Raw genomic sequence first — 18,048 nt, 5'->3', positions numbered from 1 at the left:
TGGGAGTTTTCATTTCCAAAGGAGCTTGAAGTGGTCCGAGGTTCTTACACCAAAGACAAAATGGAACAAAAGTATTCTTCTGCCAGCGAGCTTTTGCTGTAATTTGCACAATTGCCGCTCGTTAAACGCGCAAACGGGGTGGGGGTGCTGAGGGGCGTTTTCGGGGCGTTTTCGGGGCTTTGGGGGAGTACTTCTTGCAGAAACGCAAACAATTAATAAATTTTTAAGTGCATGGCAAATCATGCCCCGCACGCTGACCTCAAAGTTCTGGACAAACCAAACTCAAACCTTGCAAATGGCTCTGCACACAATACATTATTAATTTTTCCCACCTCCCACCTCCCTCCTCCCGCTCACCCCCCCGGATGCACAACAAACAGCGCTTAATTTGCCAAATGGTTGCTTCTGCTTTCCTACTCCACTGCCCTCCACCACTCACACCCCATCCCCATCCCCCACCCTTACTTAATGCAAAAAACTGCAAGTTGTAGTTTACTTTTTATTCATGGGGCGGCGGGGAGTTCCGGGATGGCGCACAAGATGCAAAATACCTTGCCCAAAATGGTGCAAAAGCGGAAATCGGTGAAGAAGTTGGGGGAAAGCACAAAAGCAAGGCCAAAATGGGGAAAACTTCTTTTTAGCTGATGAAAATGGGAATAGCGGTTCAGGGATATAATACAACCTGCACCACCAAGTTATTGGAAAGAGGAATATAGAAATTTGAGTCACTGGAGATATCTTCATGGTTGATACACATCCTTTAAATGACAACCTTTATTAGTCTTTATACACAAAAATACTTGCAACCGCCTGTATTTAAAGTGGATAGGGGCAATACCAGCTCAAAGAACTCAATTGAAAACACATTTTTCGATGATGTGAATGCCAGTTTCAAACCCAACTGGATTTTTAAAAGCAAATACTTCCTGTGGTCCTAGGGTATTTGGATTGTACAAATAGTGGCAATCCGGAACGCCCCTCCACCACCTCCGTTTATCCACTCCCTGATTCAGAGTAAATTGTAGTGGCAAACTTAAGCGAACTGCGTAGAGCGGGGTCAGCTGAAACAGAAATTCATTAAAACTTTGCATTGTGCTCCAAAATTGCTCCAAAAGCTCCAACGAGAGCTTGCCAAGGCTACAACAACACTAAGTACTGGCTTATTGCAAACTAATTTGTCTAGGGCGATTTGGCCGAAAGACTTTTCCTGCTGAGGTGGGTCTGAGGTCCCTCCATTCGCCAATCCCCATCTATACGGGTTCACTGATGACGCGACAAAATCCAATTAATATGCTAGACAAATAAAATGCTCCCTCCCACAAAAATGCGCCTGGTTCCTGGAGGGAAAAGGGAAAGGGGAAAGGGGAGGGGATTTACTAGGACCGTTTAGATAAAGCAATAACCAAATGTGTCTACAAACAAACACACGCGACTCTGCATAACATTTTTTGCCCACCCCGCTGCTTTTGGGTTAGTCAAACTGGAGACACACTACATCTCAATATGCGTATACTCTTTGTGGTTGGGGCGTTCAGTTGCCTTTGGTCCTTGTCGCCATGTCTGGCATATGTGTCCTTTGCCCCTTCCCTGCTCGGGAAGTATTTGGGTGTTTGCGCCACGCGCTTTGTTTACTCAAGTTAACCAGAAAGTTTTCTTTAAGATTTACGCTTAAGTTATACGTGATAAAACTTTTATCACTATGACTTGTTCGCCCGCTCTCCGGATTTTCCCAATATCTGCGGCTTTGATAAAGTGCCATGAGCTGGCTGACGATGAAGAGATTTGGCAGCTAATTGCACAGCCCATATGAACCGATTGAAATGGCCCTGGAGTGCAGCTAATAAGCGGCAGCAGGGCTTAACGGATAGCATGCAACCCCTAAGCCGCAGTCCGTAATCTTTAATCCTTAATCCTTGCTGCTTGCTACTTGCTACTTCAGTCTGGGAAAAAGGAAACGGCCTGGGGGCTGATTCCGCATGCTTAGCATGCCACAAATTTTATATAAATGTTTATATTTGTTTAAGGTCATTGGCGAAACGGGCACCCCTCTATTCCTTACACAGAAAAACAAATTCTTTAAAATTAGTGGATTTTGAAAGGGTATCAATACCATAATACGGTTGCTAAGCAGGAATTAAAAATGTTGGATTACTTAAATTTCATTTTGATATTTATAAAATTCAACTAATAGGATCATTTATTCGAACACGAATTTCATCGCCTTTGCCGGAATGGTTTAATTACAAATTATTCGCTCCCTTCCGTATTTTTTCCTCGTATTCTATAAGCCAATTATTCTCAGTGTACGCCCACGAGCGCCTCCCCCGAGAAAAGTGGAAGTCACTTGAGTACTTCTGGCAGTCGCTCATGTCATAGTAGTTTTGGAGGCGGCACTCGGAAACTTTTATTAACATAAACTATGAGTCGGGCCCGCAGAGGGTATAAATTAGCAGGGTATACCCGCAAACTTGCAGCTGCCGAAAGTTTGACCAGTATATCTGTTAAGCAGTTGACTCCGGATGGACTGAACTCACCGTTATGGCGATGTCGTGGCTGGGGTCGCATGTGTCCAGCTTGCGTCGGAAGCGGAGGACCGTGTGCGTCGCGTTCTCGTAGCCCAGCATCAGCATATAATCCTGCGAGGGATCCACCACCGGCTCGGGGTCTCCGTTCCGTGTGACGTGACGATCCTGTAATTAAATGCAGCGAAAGCGAGCGGGGATTAATGAATGAAAAACGCGGGAGAATGCGGGAAAATACTTAATTTACTCCGGGCTTTTGCATCTCTGTGGAGATTCTCGGTTTCGTTTCGGAAACGTAACCAGATATCGCATATCATATATACGCCTATCATTTGGCAGAAGTCTTCCTTCGCCTTTAATTCGGTATCCCAAACTTTGCTCTAGTGCTTACTGTAGTGTTTACTGTACATATTGTAGGTGCGCGTGTTTCGCAGGATTTTTCTGGGTGACGCAACCTACCACCGAGTCCGGGACCCTGCACTTTTGGCTCCTCCAAGTGTTTTGACAGAGTTGCCAAAGTTAAAGTTCCATAAGTAGTTTTGGCCAAGACCAGGGAAAGAAGCAGATGGGTAAACCCTTTTTCGGTTTAAAAATACAAAAATGTTCGTGGCCCTTGTCCCTGTCGCCCTATTCGTTCTTCTCCTCCGATTTCTTCGCACATGTTGGCCAGCCTCGTCGAACACAGAAGCCAGATATACGTGGGTGTATGTAAATTCTTATACATATAACAACATGACCCCTGTCTGCTGTCTGCCTGCTCAATATTTTGAAAATGTTCTCTCAGCTTGTTGTGGCTGAGTGCTGGGCGGTGGGCGGTGGGTGGTGGGTGGTCGGTAATGGGTGGCCAGGAGCCGGGTAAAAGGATTCGGCTTTTCATATTGGCAGTTGACTGGAAAAGGGCGTTATGCTCGCCATCTTCCCCATGTTAGCCCCATCTCCCCAATTCTTTGCTCTCCATCTTTTTGTTGTTTGGCAGAAATTTTGATGATGTTGGCAAAGTCAAAAGTGAATTGGGATGGGTGTGGTTATCGGTATGGGTATGGAGATTGGGTGCCCCCTCTTCGCCCTTCGATCGTAATTGGAGCTGATGGAATTCGGGGAGTTGTCTTCAGTGAGGATATTTCAAAATTTTATTGATTTAATTATTTGTTTTCATATGGAACTATGAAGAGGCCTTCTCAAATATTCGCTTTACATTCGAATCGCTAGAAACACATCTCGACTTGCTTTGGCTTTTACTGTGCCAGGAATCGATTGAAATAAAAGACTTTTTATTGCTTATTAGATCTTTGAAACACAAATCCTGGACAGACGAGCTTACTTTTGAATTACTAAACTGTTTGGTCTCGATTTCCTCATTTCCCGTTTAATAATTTCGCTCTATTCACTTGGGAGATTGCATTTACCATTATTTACGAGGAAACACGCAGCTGGTGGTCAGTTCCTGATCCAGCCTCCACCTGAGCATTTGATTTATTTCTGCTAATGCCCCATCTTTTATCACACTTAACAGGATGTGCACTTTCCCAAGCTGTTTTATCCCGGCTGACAGATTATAGCGTATAGAAAAAAGTTATCCATCTGTCTTATCCTCGACAACGAAGCGACCCGCCCCACCCCATCGCATCTGATAGCAAAATGAGCGTTTTCCATCACCTAATTACCTCGAAAATTTCCCACAAACACACGCAAGCGGGGAGGCTAGTCACCCACGCACACACCTACACACAACCACACACACACCTGAGGCTGTTGCAATTAATTTGGCCCAATTTATATCATCTGGATCCAGTGCTGCGTGTTGTTGCCGGCCGAATTACATGCCGGCATTTAATTAATCATATCTCAGACCCTGCGCCATTTGCCATTTGCCATTTTAGTTAGCTAATTAAAAGTTTCTCTGCTCCCGAAACATTTAACATAAATTGTAGAAATATTTTTCATCTATGGCGCGATAACTGTACCCCTCCACTCTCCACTCTCCACTCTTCCTGTCTATTCGCTGTCCGTTTCGCGGGGAGGGGAGGTAATCTGGGAACGCATAATTCAAGATCGCAGGCGCGCAGTTCCTCTTCCCGTTACGCCTGTTTTGCACAGCTTCCCTTTTAATTTTACATTATCTACAAACCGGCACACACACACTCGCACATAGAGCCATACACATAGTCATACCTTGACATGTTTCCCGCTTATCTAGAAAAAAGAGAGAGAGACAGCGGCAACTGACGGAAATTAAAAATACGCGCTGCAATGTTGCAAGCACCCAACATGGAGCGACGTTATCAAAATCTGCGTGTGCGTGGGCGCTGCCGGGAAAGGGGGCGGGGCGGGGCGGAGGGAGGGAAGGTTACCCCCGGTCGTCGAGGGGTAATTATGCAAAAAGGGAGGGCGCATAAATTTGCAATATTCTTGGAGCTGCTCTCAAATGCCAACGACGTTTAAACTGCTCGCAACTTTCTTTACAGGTGTGTGGGTGACTCCCCCTGTGTGTGTGTGTGTGTGTGCTGGCGGCACAAAGGCTCGCGGAGAAGAAGCAGAAACGTCGCCAATGTCGACTGAAAGAAATTCAGAGACTTTAAGGCACTCAGCAGCGCTTATGAGTTTCCAGATAGATTCATAACATTTAGGTCCAAATAATCAACACCAAGGGAAGTCGAAAGATTTACTTCTAAGTCAAAAGTTTAATAAAGAAACTGTTTTCCTTAAATTTGACTTAACACTTTTTAATTAGTCAAGCAAAGCTGTTAGCACCATTATTTCGATAATTAAGGGAAGTGTCTCCTTACATTGTGTCACCCTCTTTCGAAAGAGTATTCCTTTAAGACCTTTATTGAAATTTGAATTTCCCACTTTCTTTTTACGTTGCATTCCACGTTGACTCGGCTCTTGACGCAGCTCCTCGACGCTGCGTTTCCACCCACCGGCTCCGCCACCTTCTCCTCCAGCCGGATCCCGTTCCCGTTCTCGTTCCCATTCTCGTTGTCGTTGTCAACGCACGCGTTTTTTTAATTGCTGAAATTTTATCACACCTTCATGGTTCGCAGGACTCGTAAATTGTAATCCTTGCGCGGCTCTCGGCGCGTCTGCCTGACTACTTCTGCTCGAGCAGACAGCTCCTTGCCCTGGTTTGCCCAGGCTTGCCCTGGTTTGGCCTTTTTGCGATGTTGTCATTAACGTCGCTGCCTCTTAAGCATTTAATAGCCTTGTCAAGACTTTAATGCCTTTTAGCCGGCGCTGCTCTCTAATGTGTGTGTGTAGGGCGGGGCGGGAAAGGGGCGGCGACTGGGAGAAATCAATAAAAGCAGCGCACAAATTAAGCACCTTTTGCGCTCTTCACCCCGCCAGTTGCTTGCTTTGCTTTTGCACGCCGCAACGTGAATTTAATAGGATTATGCGGCAAGGATGTGCCGTTGAGGAGGAACGCGATTTATGCAAAGTCCTTCCACTCTCTGCTCCCTGCTCTCTGCTCCTGCTCTCTGCTCCTGCTCTCTGCTCCTGCAGCGCTGGAAACCCTTTGCGCCGCCACACAACATGAGCCTAATTGTCCCGATTTTCGCCTGATGGCAACTTTTCACACTCCCATTCGCAGATTCGTGGATCGCGGAGGACCTCCGCCCAAGTTTTGTTATGCCAAAAACAAACTTCGCCAATTTATGATAATTCAACGTCAGCTGGGACAGTTCAAGTACATAGGGGGAACCGTCATCACGGCAAACTCAGCTCGACTCCGCTCAAGTCATCTGAACTCAGCTGAACTGACAGCTGGCTAGCAGAGGCCTTAGAATATGCTCGCAGCACACATTAAACTTATTGCCCACCCCACTCGAAGCGCCCACTACAGATTTGCTCCGCAGCAGACGTACAGCAAAAGGGTTGGTTCTGGCTACCCCTCCCGTGCCCTCGCCTCCCCTCACTGGCTCCGGAATCCCACTACACATATCACACGAATATCAAAATGTTAGCTCTCCTTTCGCTTCACACACAGACCAACTAATATGTGCCTCGGAGAGTTGGCAGCAAAGTTACTCGCAGTTCTCACGCTTGAGAAAGGTTTGCAGCTCACGACAGGTTTTTATGATTCAGACTCGAAAAAATGGGAAACGGCTTGGAAAAACTGTGATGAATGGCGGTAGAGTTCTCCGGACTAAGCTGTTGATCTCGCCGAGAACTTGTCGAGCGCACCTCTGCGCAGCGCTGCTTCCTGCTGCCAACTATCTAACTGTCTCAGTCTATCTATTGCCATTTGCCAGTGCCAAAATTGTATGCAACTCCCCCAATCCCATTCCCCGCCCCTGAGCCTGCTCCTCCGCTCCTGCGCTCATCCTGTTTAGTTGGTGGCATTGTAAATTGTTTTCCTGTGCACTGCTTGTCCTTCCTTTCCTGCGCCATTTCCTCGCTTGCCAGGCGGCCAGGCGGCCAGTCTCCTAGCCTGCACTTGATGTATGCCACAGGAGCTCCTCTGGAGAACCGCACCCACTCGCCCGCGCTTGTTTTGGCCTAGGAATTGATGGCGTCGCCGCCGTCGTCGTTTGATGTCTTATGTACATTTGATTACGTATCCGCCATGTTGCCTGCTTATTTGCCTGTGGGAGTGCACAAAGTCTGCTCCGTGTGCACAATGCACATCGCTCGGCAGCCCAGAATCTCCCCTATGTCAGCGCCAAAAAGAGAACGCGCCTCTGGGCAAAGTCATCAAGAAACGAAATCTCCACCCAGAATCAGGCTCCAGCCCCCACACCCCAGCAATTCCACTTCCAAATCTCCCATACTCCCTCTGATAATGACGAGTAGTTGGAGGCGTGGGGCAGGGGGCGGGCTGATGATATTGGCATTGGCAAGCGACTTCAGTTGGCTTAAATTACCGCTGCGAGCAAGTATATCAATTAATATAGTTAAAGTGGTTTCAAGGGGGTTCGAGCACATTGAGTGCTTTGGATGGTAGTTAAGCCTCAGCCAAAAACCGAAGGAGCTTGTATCTTCCAGCCAGAGTGCTCCATCTCGTACTCTGGCAAATTAAATCGCTTTTAGTTGATTTTAAGCCAGCCTGGCCAGTCGGCATCTCATCTTCGGGAGCTGCGTGTGTTTACCTAACCCTAGACTTTGGCCGCTTTGGCTTTCTATGTATGTATGTATGTATATGCAGACACTGCAGATTGTGAGTTAATATTTTATGAAATCAAACAGCAACAAATTGTGCAATGCAATGCAACTTGGCCGGCACCAGCGCTCCGATTGTAAACATTGTATAGATCCAAGTGGGAGAATCCTTCATTCATCTTTCCCATCTCTCAATCATCCCAACCCAAAACCCTCCGACCCACTGCATTTCAATCTATCTCCCCTATCCCCCTATCCGCCCTCTATTCATGCAGATAAAAGGCATTTTATTAAAATTGAAATTGCCCAACGGACTTTCGGCTTTTATTTTAGATTAAATATCAATCACTTTGTCTTGTTCAGTCAGTGTAGGCAATTTGTAACCCAGCGGAAAATGGGAAAATGGGAGAGCAGGGGCGAGAATGACAGCAATTGAACGAGTTAAATGTTCTTCAATGGTCATATTACATTAAAACGTCCAGTGATTATTGCCCACTAAGGCTGTATGAATGCGAGCGATGGCAGTCGACACATTTAAATTAGTCAGTGCCATTTGTCAGCCCCATGCCCCGAGTTTCCCCACATTTCCGCCGACTTTCCCGCCGACTTTCCCGCCTCGGCACTTGTCCGTTGATCACTGTTAAATTCATTGATGCATTAAGCAGCGTTGGACAGCCGGACAAAAAGTGGCATATTAAAATGATTAAAAACGGGCAGGGTGGGGCTGTGTGTGTGGTAGGCTGGGTTAAAACGTGGCCGAATGAAATGTAGCTGCAAACAATCAAAATCAAAGTGGAGCAGAGCGCGCAGAAAAAGCAACATCCGGATTAATGGATGTGAACAGTGGAGATACGCGAAAGTGAACGAGTTATGAGTGCGAGATTCGTTAATTAAAAACTAAAGTGCTTTCCAGTTTGAATTCAATTAGATCGCATACCTTATATACCGCCGTAATAGCGTTATTGGAACAATTTCAAAATATTGTATTTAATGGCCAAAAAAGAGATAATTTCATTGTTGTTCTTACCCCTAATTGGACAGCACTCATCAAAGGGATTCTTTAATTTTCAAAGTCAACGCTTGTTTAATTTTCCACTTCTGGGACCACTCCACTCCCCATTGTTTTTTAGCACTCTCCTATCCGCAATCTCAGACTCGTAGCCCCGAGGGGGAACTTGATTTGCCCATTTGCATTAAACAATTTCTCGAAACCCAACTGGCAACGCAACTCGGCTGAACCTGATGGCTGTCCATAACCGGAGGGCGGGGGTGGGTGGGTTGTTGACGTAATGGAAGGGAGGGGGAGCGCAAACAACCCTTTTAACTAGTGCGCTCAATTAATGTCATGTACACAACCCACTTAGCTAGTCCCCACTGTACTGCGGCGTCATCATCAATGTGACATACATATCAAAAAGGCAAATTCAATTAACAAACTTTGCACGTCACTCAAAATTAACTCTAGGGCGTTCAGCCAGATACTTTCCCCACCCCTTTTCCACTGCCACCCCGCCATTGTTGACAAATACCGCAAAAAAGGAGAAATAAAAGAATTCACCAAAATGGCAGGAATTATGAGAAGAAACAAGGGAAGCCAGATAGAGCGAGCCAGAGGAAGTGACTATTTTTTATATATCGCTTTCAATTGTCCGAGCGTGTGCCGCCCCAACGCTGTTGGCCCTCTGCTTTCGGCCACGCCCACTCGCCTGCGGATGCGGATGCGAGTGCTGTCGCTGATGATGGCACTCTGCGCTGGGGGGTGGGGCTGTGAGAATAGCCCAACGCATTATACAATAATGCGTTGTTATAGCAAAATGAAATTATAAAGACGAAAAATTGTATTTGTCATATTGTTAAGCTCGCGTCTGTCAGTTTTCGTCTGCGGTTGCGGGTGTCCCTTTTCCAGCTGCGAGGGTTGGTGAACTTTGGGTTCTTTGGTACCGTGGAAAGTCGAGTGGTTGCTACCCTGCTAACACAGGGTAATATTATCAACTATTACCGGATTTTCAAGTAAATCTACTGGGCTGTTCACGTGCACCACTTATTGATCTTGCAAGCATACAAGTAAAAAATGACTGCCAGTTACGAGTAAGTGCAAAATTCCTTGTCTACTCGGTACCTCTCTCGTCCATCACTGCAACCGCCGGAAAGGCAACTCTGTTCCCCGGTCTGAACATTGAAACCACTTTTAAATGCGATCCGTAACGGCTGCCATCGAAATCTGTTGAATGTATCTCACACACAGGCAAACCCGAAAAACTAAAAGCAAATTCAAATAAATTTCCAATCCCCCAGTGCATTTTTAGCTCTTCGGCCTGCCCTGCGTGGGTGGTGGACGGGGTTGGGTGTGGGTTGGGTCTGCCTGTCTACGTATCGCTTAGCATAACGGGGTGGAGGGTTGGGGGCGGTCTGCCCTTAAGGGCTGCATTTATGACACTCCATTTGTCAAGCGAATGAACGACGGCTGGATGAGACGAAGCGCGCCAAACGGAATGGATGGAAGTGAAATGAAATGAAAGTGTGTGAAACCGAGAGCCGGAATTGAGGGATTGGCATCGAGATGTGTGTCCTGGGTGTCCTAGGATGCTCCGGCTCCGGCTCCGGCTCCTTTGCCGGTTCGCCTGACTCTGCGAATTCAATTGCGCTTCGGTTTCCAATCCCCAATCCCCAATCCCAATCTGCAATCCTGAAGCCCTGACAGCACCCCATTCACCTCATGCCCCCCGGCCTCGTCCTTCCCGACTGACAGAAGTGTGTTTTGTTTGAAAAATTTTGAATTTCGCCGCTGACTTGGAATCGCCTGACATTGACGTTTATTAAGCGTTTTTGACACTTTCCGTGCCACCAGAGAGTTATCTCAGAAAAATGGACTTGCACTCATCCCTCATCCCCTGCCTCCTGCCTCCTGCCATCCGGCTCACCACTTAACCACTCAATGTCAGTCGCAGATTGGGGATTGCCAGCGACATTCGGATTATATGCCTCGGAACGTTTTCGGCTATTTAATATTTGTGCAAAAATTTTATTTTAATGAGCAAATGGTGTCTCGCTTCCCGCATATTTTCCAAGCACACATGTGTGTGTGCACCCTTTGTGGCAGCTGCTCCTTTTTTGGGATTCTTTTTTGTTTGTGACTTGTTTGGGAGTTTGATAAGCTGTCAACCCTGAGGGTCGCTCTTAAGAGGCGAAATTGATGAATATGCTTGTGTACCATGGGGACTTTAACAAGTGCACATTGGACCAAAGAGTGGTGCTAAATTCAAAGCAACTAAGATTTGAAATAGAATTCCTGTCCTCGCGTAAATTCCTGTCATTGCTATTTGGCCAACAGCGCACGTATTTTACGGCCGTATTTTTTTGGAGGAAACGAAATGGCTCATTTGGCAAAAAAAGCACAGGAAAATCCTTTTTCTAATTACTTGTCCACTTGCGTTCTCCCTTCCGTCCCCTCCCTCCCCTCCCTCCGTCCCTTCCGTTTCGTCCATTATTAAGGCCATAAATCCATGATCGCTTTGATATGAGCCTCATCCCCTCGGTTTTATTTCGCTCCTCAGCAAATGCCCCCAAAAACGTGCCGAGATGCCTGGAGCCCTTCGGCTTGTTTCCAATTTGGGAGGGAAATGTGCGAAGTCGGGGTAACAAAGATAAAAAATGTAAATATCATTGTTTGCGTCATAGTCCAGGGGAGCAGTTCCGAAGGGGAGCTCTTGCGTAATGGGTGGTGGGTGACCGGCAGCCAAGCGGCGAATGCTGGAAAAAGGTTAACAACGACATTGGCATTGTTTTCACTGCCGGGGAGCAAGTCTGAAAACACGTTTTTGTGCCCTCTTCCCGTTTCTCTGATTTTTGACAAGTTTGCAAAAGGTTTTCCCCTGCGGACCCCAGGGAATGAACACCTTATCACCAACTTATTGCATCCGCCGGCAACAATTTCGAGTGTCTCGGCCTGGTTTGTGCGCGTGTATACTGAACTGTAGAGATGTGTGTGTGGCTGGAAAACGCTTTTCCCCTTTCTGGACACATGCACACGCACACACTGACACGACAAGGGTTTCCCCATACACTTTGTGCTGTTGGTTCTTGTGCCTGGCGGCGGATACGTAAAACGTTTTAATTACATTTGTATGTTAAAACTTCAATTGACGCAGGCATCGCCAGGCGCCCCAAGCCAACTCCACCCACCCCGCCGAACCCTGGATAACCCTGGCAAACCCTGGGATCACCCAACCCCAACCCTCCGGGATTCGCTCTACCGCTCAAACATTTCGTTGCCTCGAACGCTTTTGAACTTTAAACCGGGCTCGGAGGAGGTATAAAAGTGTTTATGTCGGCGTGTCTGAGTGGCGATTAGGATATAACTAGATTCCCCACTTGCAGGCGAGTTTTCTGATAAAGGTACATTTTCACATTTGAAATTTAGCTTGTAGCTGTTCGACTGTTTGGCTGTAGGTTTCCACGAATGTAAACAAACAAAATTAGTGCCAAAAGTCAAATTAATTGTATACGTAATTGAGGTAATTCCAATTCGTAGACTATTGAATTAATTGTCCCTTTAAAATTCAAAGGGTTTTAATTCACTCGCCGAAATATTCTGATTTGTAATGAAACTTGTATAATACTTTCGTATCTTTATTATTGTTCACATATTTTCTTTTAATATTCTTCTAATCGTTAATAGTTATTAATTATTCATTCAAAAGAACATACACCGAATTTAAGTTTTCCTGACGCTTGGGTATTCGTTGAATATTGAATTAATTGTCCCTTTAAAATTCAAAGGTTTTAAGTTTAAACTCAAAAGTTGTATATCACCAAAACATTCAGATTTGTGATGAAATTTGTATAATTTTACTTTCGTATCTTTATTATTGCTCACATATTTTCTTTTAAGAATCTGGTAATCGTTAAAAGTTATTAATTATTCATTCAAAAGAACATACACCGAATTTAAGTTTTCCTGACCCTTGGGTATTCGTTGAATATTGAATTAATTGTCCTTTAAAATTCAAAGGGTTTTAATTCACTCACCGAAATATTCTGATTTTTAATGAAATTTGTATAACTTTACTTTCGCATCTTTATTATTGCTCACATATTTTTTTAAGAATCTTCTTATCGCTTATAATTATTTATTATTCATTCAAAAGAACATACACCGAATTTTAGTTTCCTGACCCTTGGGTATTCGTTGAATTGAATTGTCCCTTTAAAATTCAAAGGTTTTAAGTTTAAACTCAAAAGTTTTAAGTCGCCGAAATATTCTGATTTGTAATTAAATTTGTATGATTTTACTTTCGTATCTTTATTATTGCTCACATTTTTTTTTTAAGAATCTTCTTATCGCTAATAATTATTTATTATTCATTCAAAAGAACATACACCGAATTTTAGTTTCCTGACCCTTGGGTATTCGTAGACTATTGAATAATTGTCCCTTTAAAATTCAAAGGGTTTTAATTCACTCACCGAAACATTCTGATTTGTAATGAAATTTGTATGATTTTCTTTTGCATCTTTAATAATTTTCAGATATTTTCTTTCAAGAATCTTTTTATCGTTAATATTTATTTATTATTCATTCAAAAAAACATACACCGAATTTAAGTTTTCCTGACCCTTGGGTATTCGTTGAATATTGAATTAATTGTCCCTTTAAAATTCAAAGGTTTTAAGTTTAAACTCAAAAGTTTTAAGTCGCCGAAATATTCTGATTTGTAATTAAATTTGTATGATTTTACTTTCGTATCTTTATTATTGCTCACAAATTTTTTTAAGAATCTTCTTATCGCTAATAATTATTTATTATTCATTCAAAAGAACATACCCCGAATTTTAGTTTTCCTGACCCTTGGGTACACGAGACTTCGGTCACCGAATAGATTCTCTGTTCGCTTAGGGCTTCCTATTTATTTTGTCTAAACCCCAATTTAATTTAACTAAACTGTCAAATCAAAAGCTCAGGCCTGCAGCAAACACCCCAAGAGCACGAAGATGGGGACTTAACCAGGCGAAGGACTTTCCCCAAAGGCGAAGTGGGGATGGGGAGACCTCAGTCGGGTCCCTAGCCGTAGGATCCTCGGTCCTTGGAGGAGAAAAGCGAAGGAGAGCTTATAGCAGATGTGGAAGCGGAAATGGAAGCAGAGGAAAGGCTGTCAACCTAAGCGGCTAACACTTGTGTGTGTCAATTTTATTTGATGAAAACACAAACACAAGCGGAGAGCAGATAGGGCGAGATAGGGGAAGCTGGCTTGTTGCTATTTGTAGAGAGTCCTGATTGCTGTCGCAGGCCAGGCCGACCAGGACATGTGCCAGCTGCCATCCTCGTGGTCCCCTTTTAGTGCCAAGTGTTATCGGCAAACAAATAAAAAATACATTCGAGTGGATGGAGAGGGCCAGCGGGAAAAAGCCTCTTCTCTGCCTCTTATTGTGTTTACTTTAGGGATAATTCCCCCCTGCACGATCACATGTGGCAGGACTTCCTTCCACTCACTTCATTGTTCGAGACCAATTCCCCAATCTTAATTCACTCAAATTCGATTATTGCTCCATGCACTTTCAGGCTTCGAGCTTCAAATAAACTTTCCAGGCAAAGAGTCATTTATTTCTACGTTTAAATGGCGGGAGCGTGAAAAGCGAGCAGCGGCAACAAAGCAACTCTAACAATAATGGCAGCAACAGCGGGCGAATAAAGAGCTACATTGAATGAATTGCTTGGGGAATCGAATCGGGCATGAATGCAATCGAGTCCTTAGAGTGTAGATATAATATCCCATAGAGCTGGAACTTTGGTGCTAACTTTGAAACAAAACAGATGAGTGCTGTACAGCCAAAGATCCAAGACCTCAAATGCTTCACTGCATTCTAATCAGAAGAGTGTTCAACAATCGGGCTCGGAAATGATGGAGCCATCTCCACAGATTAAGTAGAATTATTCAGGTCCGAGTATAATATCCCAGGCAAATCAACTTTTATTTGGGTGACTTCACTTTCAATATCCGGGCGTCAGTCCAATTACGTTTTTTCTCATCGCCCCGACCCGTAACCGGAATTATTGTTATTTATCAGCAATTATTTAGGCACATCTGCTATCTGCTGCAACCACACTCCAGAGACGCCCACGTGCCACCCCAGCAGCAATTTCACACATCCCCACTTGCTCTACCTGCCCCACCAGGCCAACTCATTGCTAGATTAACCGAATTGGCTCAAACGCGGAAGTGTTGTGTTCAACCCCCCGTCTCAAGACTAACCCCAATTGGAAGTGGCCAACCCCCAGGAGCCGTGTTTCAGCTGTATCTGTTTAAATTCTACTACTTTGTGCATTTGCGCCTTGTTCCTGAAAGCGTGCTGTAATTTCTGGCTCTGCTCTTTTCACTGAGTCACTTCCCCGAAAAACGCCAGAGTTCGCTTCGGTGTTTTGGTGCTCACCTTGCCACAAGGACTCGCATTCACGCATACACAAACACACGCGTTGGGTGAGGCACGCACACACACACAGTGGCCTGCGGAGAGCAATAAAATAAAAATTGAAAACACAAAGGATTTATAGCTCCAATAGGTTTTCAAGGAGCCTTCAAAAGCTCAGTACAATTGCTATGAGGGCGGCGAAACCCTAACCCAATCCATTCTACTGGGTAGCTTGGCTTTCAAACAAATCGAGTCGAATTTTATGAAGGCTGGTGGTAACCGAATCAAAGACACCCATTGCATTGCCCATAATACACAATTTTGTTAATGCATTTCAGTGTTTACCATTTAAGGCCAGTTGAATTACCAGGACTTACTTCTAGGTATTTGAGTTTTGAAAGAGTTATAATAAAAAACCTGAATTTGTTCCTGCCCAAAGCTATGTTGTCATTGTAATTGTCATGCCCCGGGGATTACCCTTTCTTCGCTACAGGGTAAGCACATACAACAGGAAGATATATTTAAGCAGCCATTTCATTGTCTATGTGCCTGGGTGTGTCCCTGTCTGACTCCCTCGCCATCGGTTTGTCTGTCTGTTTGTCGACCTGGCGCTGGGCATATGGCGCCCACAGATTTAACTTCTCTGATTATTTTTCCACTTCCTGGTGCCAACCACCCAGCCGCCCAGCCGCCCAGCCGCCCAGCCGCCCAACTACTTCCACCAACCTTGCCTATCTCGAATGTCTACCTTTTTCGCCCAATTTTTACATTGATTGAAGTATTTTCCGTTTTGTCGGCTTTCACGCGCCTTGGGCCATGTGGCTTTCGGATTTGGATTTGGATTTGGCTCTGGATTTGGCTTTGACTTTGGCTTTGTCTGCCTTTTAGGCACATGCAAAACAAACAAGAGCGGAAAGCGTCGAGGAAGGGAGCGTTTCTCCTTCGGCGAAGGTGTAAATAAATATTCTGGGAATTCGGGGGCTGCGAAAGTTGTGTTTTCCCCCAGTGCGACTTTAATGAGACGGAAGCAGGCTGGGATCCTGCGAAAGGGAAATTGATATAAAGTGAAAAGCTGCTTTGAGTTCTTCATTTGGTCCTGCCCTATTTTCTTTGGGCTGATTTTGTGTACTTTCGTCTTCTTCCTTTGCTCTGGGCCCTTGGACAATATAAAAAGCTGAAGTTGTTGGTGAAATAAAAATGAAATTACTTAAAATTTGTCACAATAAGCTGGTGCCCGGTGCCCATCCGCTTTTCTAGCCACGATGTTTGCCTTTCAGGCTTCTCTGCGCAATATTATTTTGTATTATTAAAATTGTTTCAAATTGCGAGGGACGAACCTCTAATAGCTCGGCAAAAACAGCAACAAAGCACTCTAATGGACCATATTGTGCCTTTGGTTTTTCATTTTTATTGCGAATTTAGGCATCATTAGTTACGGTTTTTTAATAAAAGACCAACGGTCTGCCGACCGTACTGAACCAAGTTTGATTTGTGTGCATTTTGACCGCCTTAAGTGCGCCTTTGGGTGCCATTGTCTTGCTCGATGTGGTCAAGCTTTGTTTGACTTGAAGCTCGTTTCGGGGGCGCAAAACTTTGACAGAAAGTTGAAAAATAAAAACTTTTCTTTGGGGGCATTTCGTCGAGGCAAGTGGACAAATGTCCGAGTATTAGCCAAAGATGTTGGCCCAAACGATTTCAATCGCATGGCTTGAATTATTGGGGCGCCCTGCTCAGAATTTCTAATTAATTTTCCATACTGCATAGCCCGAGTGCTTGGGCATATTTTCACCGCCTTAATCGAGTCACTGAAATTCCATCATACTTATACTTCTTACATACTTATGCAAATAACTCAAAGGCTTGGGCCGCTCCCAATCCCGGCTTATGGCTTCGCCATTGCACTTGTCCCGGCTGCCGGAGATCGGAGGAGTCCGTGACAGAGGCCACAATCTGTGGCACTTTAACACCTACCTCAGGGGCTGGGCATTTCTGAAAAAACTACCTACTGATGACTGGCCCGGCATTCATTTTTCATGCTAAGCTCCAGCGTCAGCCGTTTGGTTTATGGCCCTAATCCTTTTCTACATAAATGAGACCCGTACCCAACCCAGCTCAGCGAATGCCACGCATTTCATCATTAGTCAGCGGACGCTAATGCCCAGTTCCAGTTTCAGTTCGCAGTTCCCATTCTCAAATCGCCCTGTCTCCAGCTACTGGGCACGCAGGGGGATTTATGGGCAGCGTTTATATTGATGCTGCCTACGCATTCACATTCACATTCACACTCACATTCAAGAGTACATACTCGGATTTATATATAAATGGAGCGAGATGTGTGTGCCCCACCCCAGTGCTGCAGCCATAATCGAGAGGCCGAGGCGTTGACTAAGTACCCAGGAAGTGCCAAGGTTGTTGCACTCACTCCCCGTCGCCTCTAATCTTCCTCCTGCTCTCCTCCTGCCCACCAGGCGCCCGGTCCAGCTTCCAGTGGCTTTTAATTAACACGCTGGCCGGGCAGGAGTCCCCACCACGCAGCATCCACAATCCGGCAGCTCCACCATCATAATCGTTCCTCTATCCCCATGATGGGCTGCTTCTATTTCCAAATCAATTCCGTGCAGATTTTAGTACGTGCACTAAAAAAAAGTGTCACCTATCTATCTATCTATATATTTATCTATCTATCTATATCTAATTTGTCGCAGAAATATCTTGATATTATAAGATCGAGCGCATCTTCTTGTTTATATACATTATTTAATTGGTTCTATTAAATAAAGCTGTAAGTAAAATACCTTGATCTAGGCAATACATCCGTGAGCTATAATTTTTGATTTTTCTAGAACAGAAAAACGTAAGATGTTTGGAACCCAGATTTTTCTCAGTTTTCAGCACTCACATTGCTCGCAGCGCTGCATTCATGCGTTCCATGTTATATGACGACTTCCCTTACCAATTCTTGAATATGATGATGATGTCATGCTGAGCGCTGTTCGGAGCCCCACCACTCCCCGATGAAAAG

At 44.9% G+C, this 18,048-nt stretch overlaps 1 protein-coding gene across 1 annotated transcript in view; it reads right to left on the bottom strand.

Annotated features, from left to right (window-relative positions):
• LOC6543980 (MOXD1 homolog 2) overlaps window positions 1-18,048 on the bottom strand; it is a 106,500-nt gene that overhangs the window by 33,391 nt on the left and 55,061 nt on the right. Inside the window, exon 3 of the mRNA XM_001973685.3 lies at window positions 2,535-2,690. Within this exon, the coding sequence (XP_001973721.1) occupies window positions 2,535-2,690 (156 nt within the window). The remainder of the gene's footprint in view (window positions 1-2,534; window positions 2,691-18,048) is intronic.

This window comes from Drosophila erecta, unplaced genomic scaffold (assembly GCF_003286155.1).
Source record: "Drosophila erecta strain 14021-0224.00,06,07 unplaced genomic scaffold, DereRS2 tig00000021-arrow-pilon, whole genome shotgun sequence".
In the NCBI taxonomy this organism is placed as follows: domain Eukaryota; kingdom Metazoa; phylum Arthropoda; class Insecta; order Diptera; family Drosophilidae; genus Drosophila; species Drosophila erecta.
The sequence above is the reverse complement of the archived record's forward strand: the minus strand, read 5'-3'. Positions and strand labels throughout refer to the sequence as shown.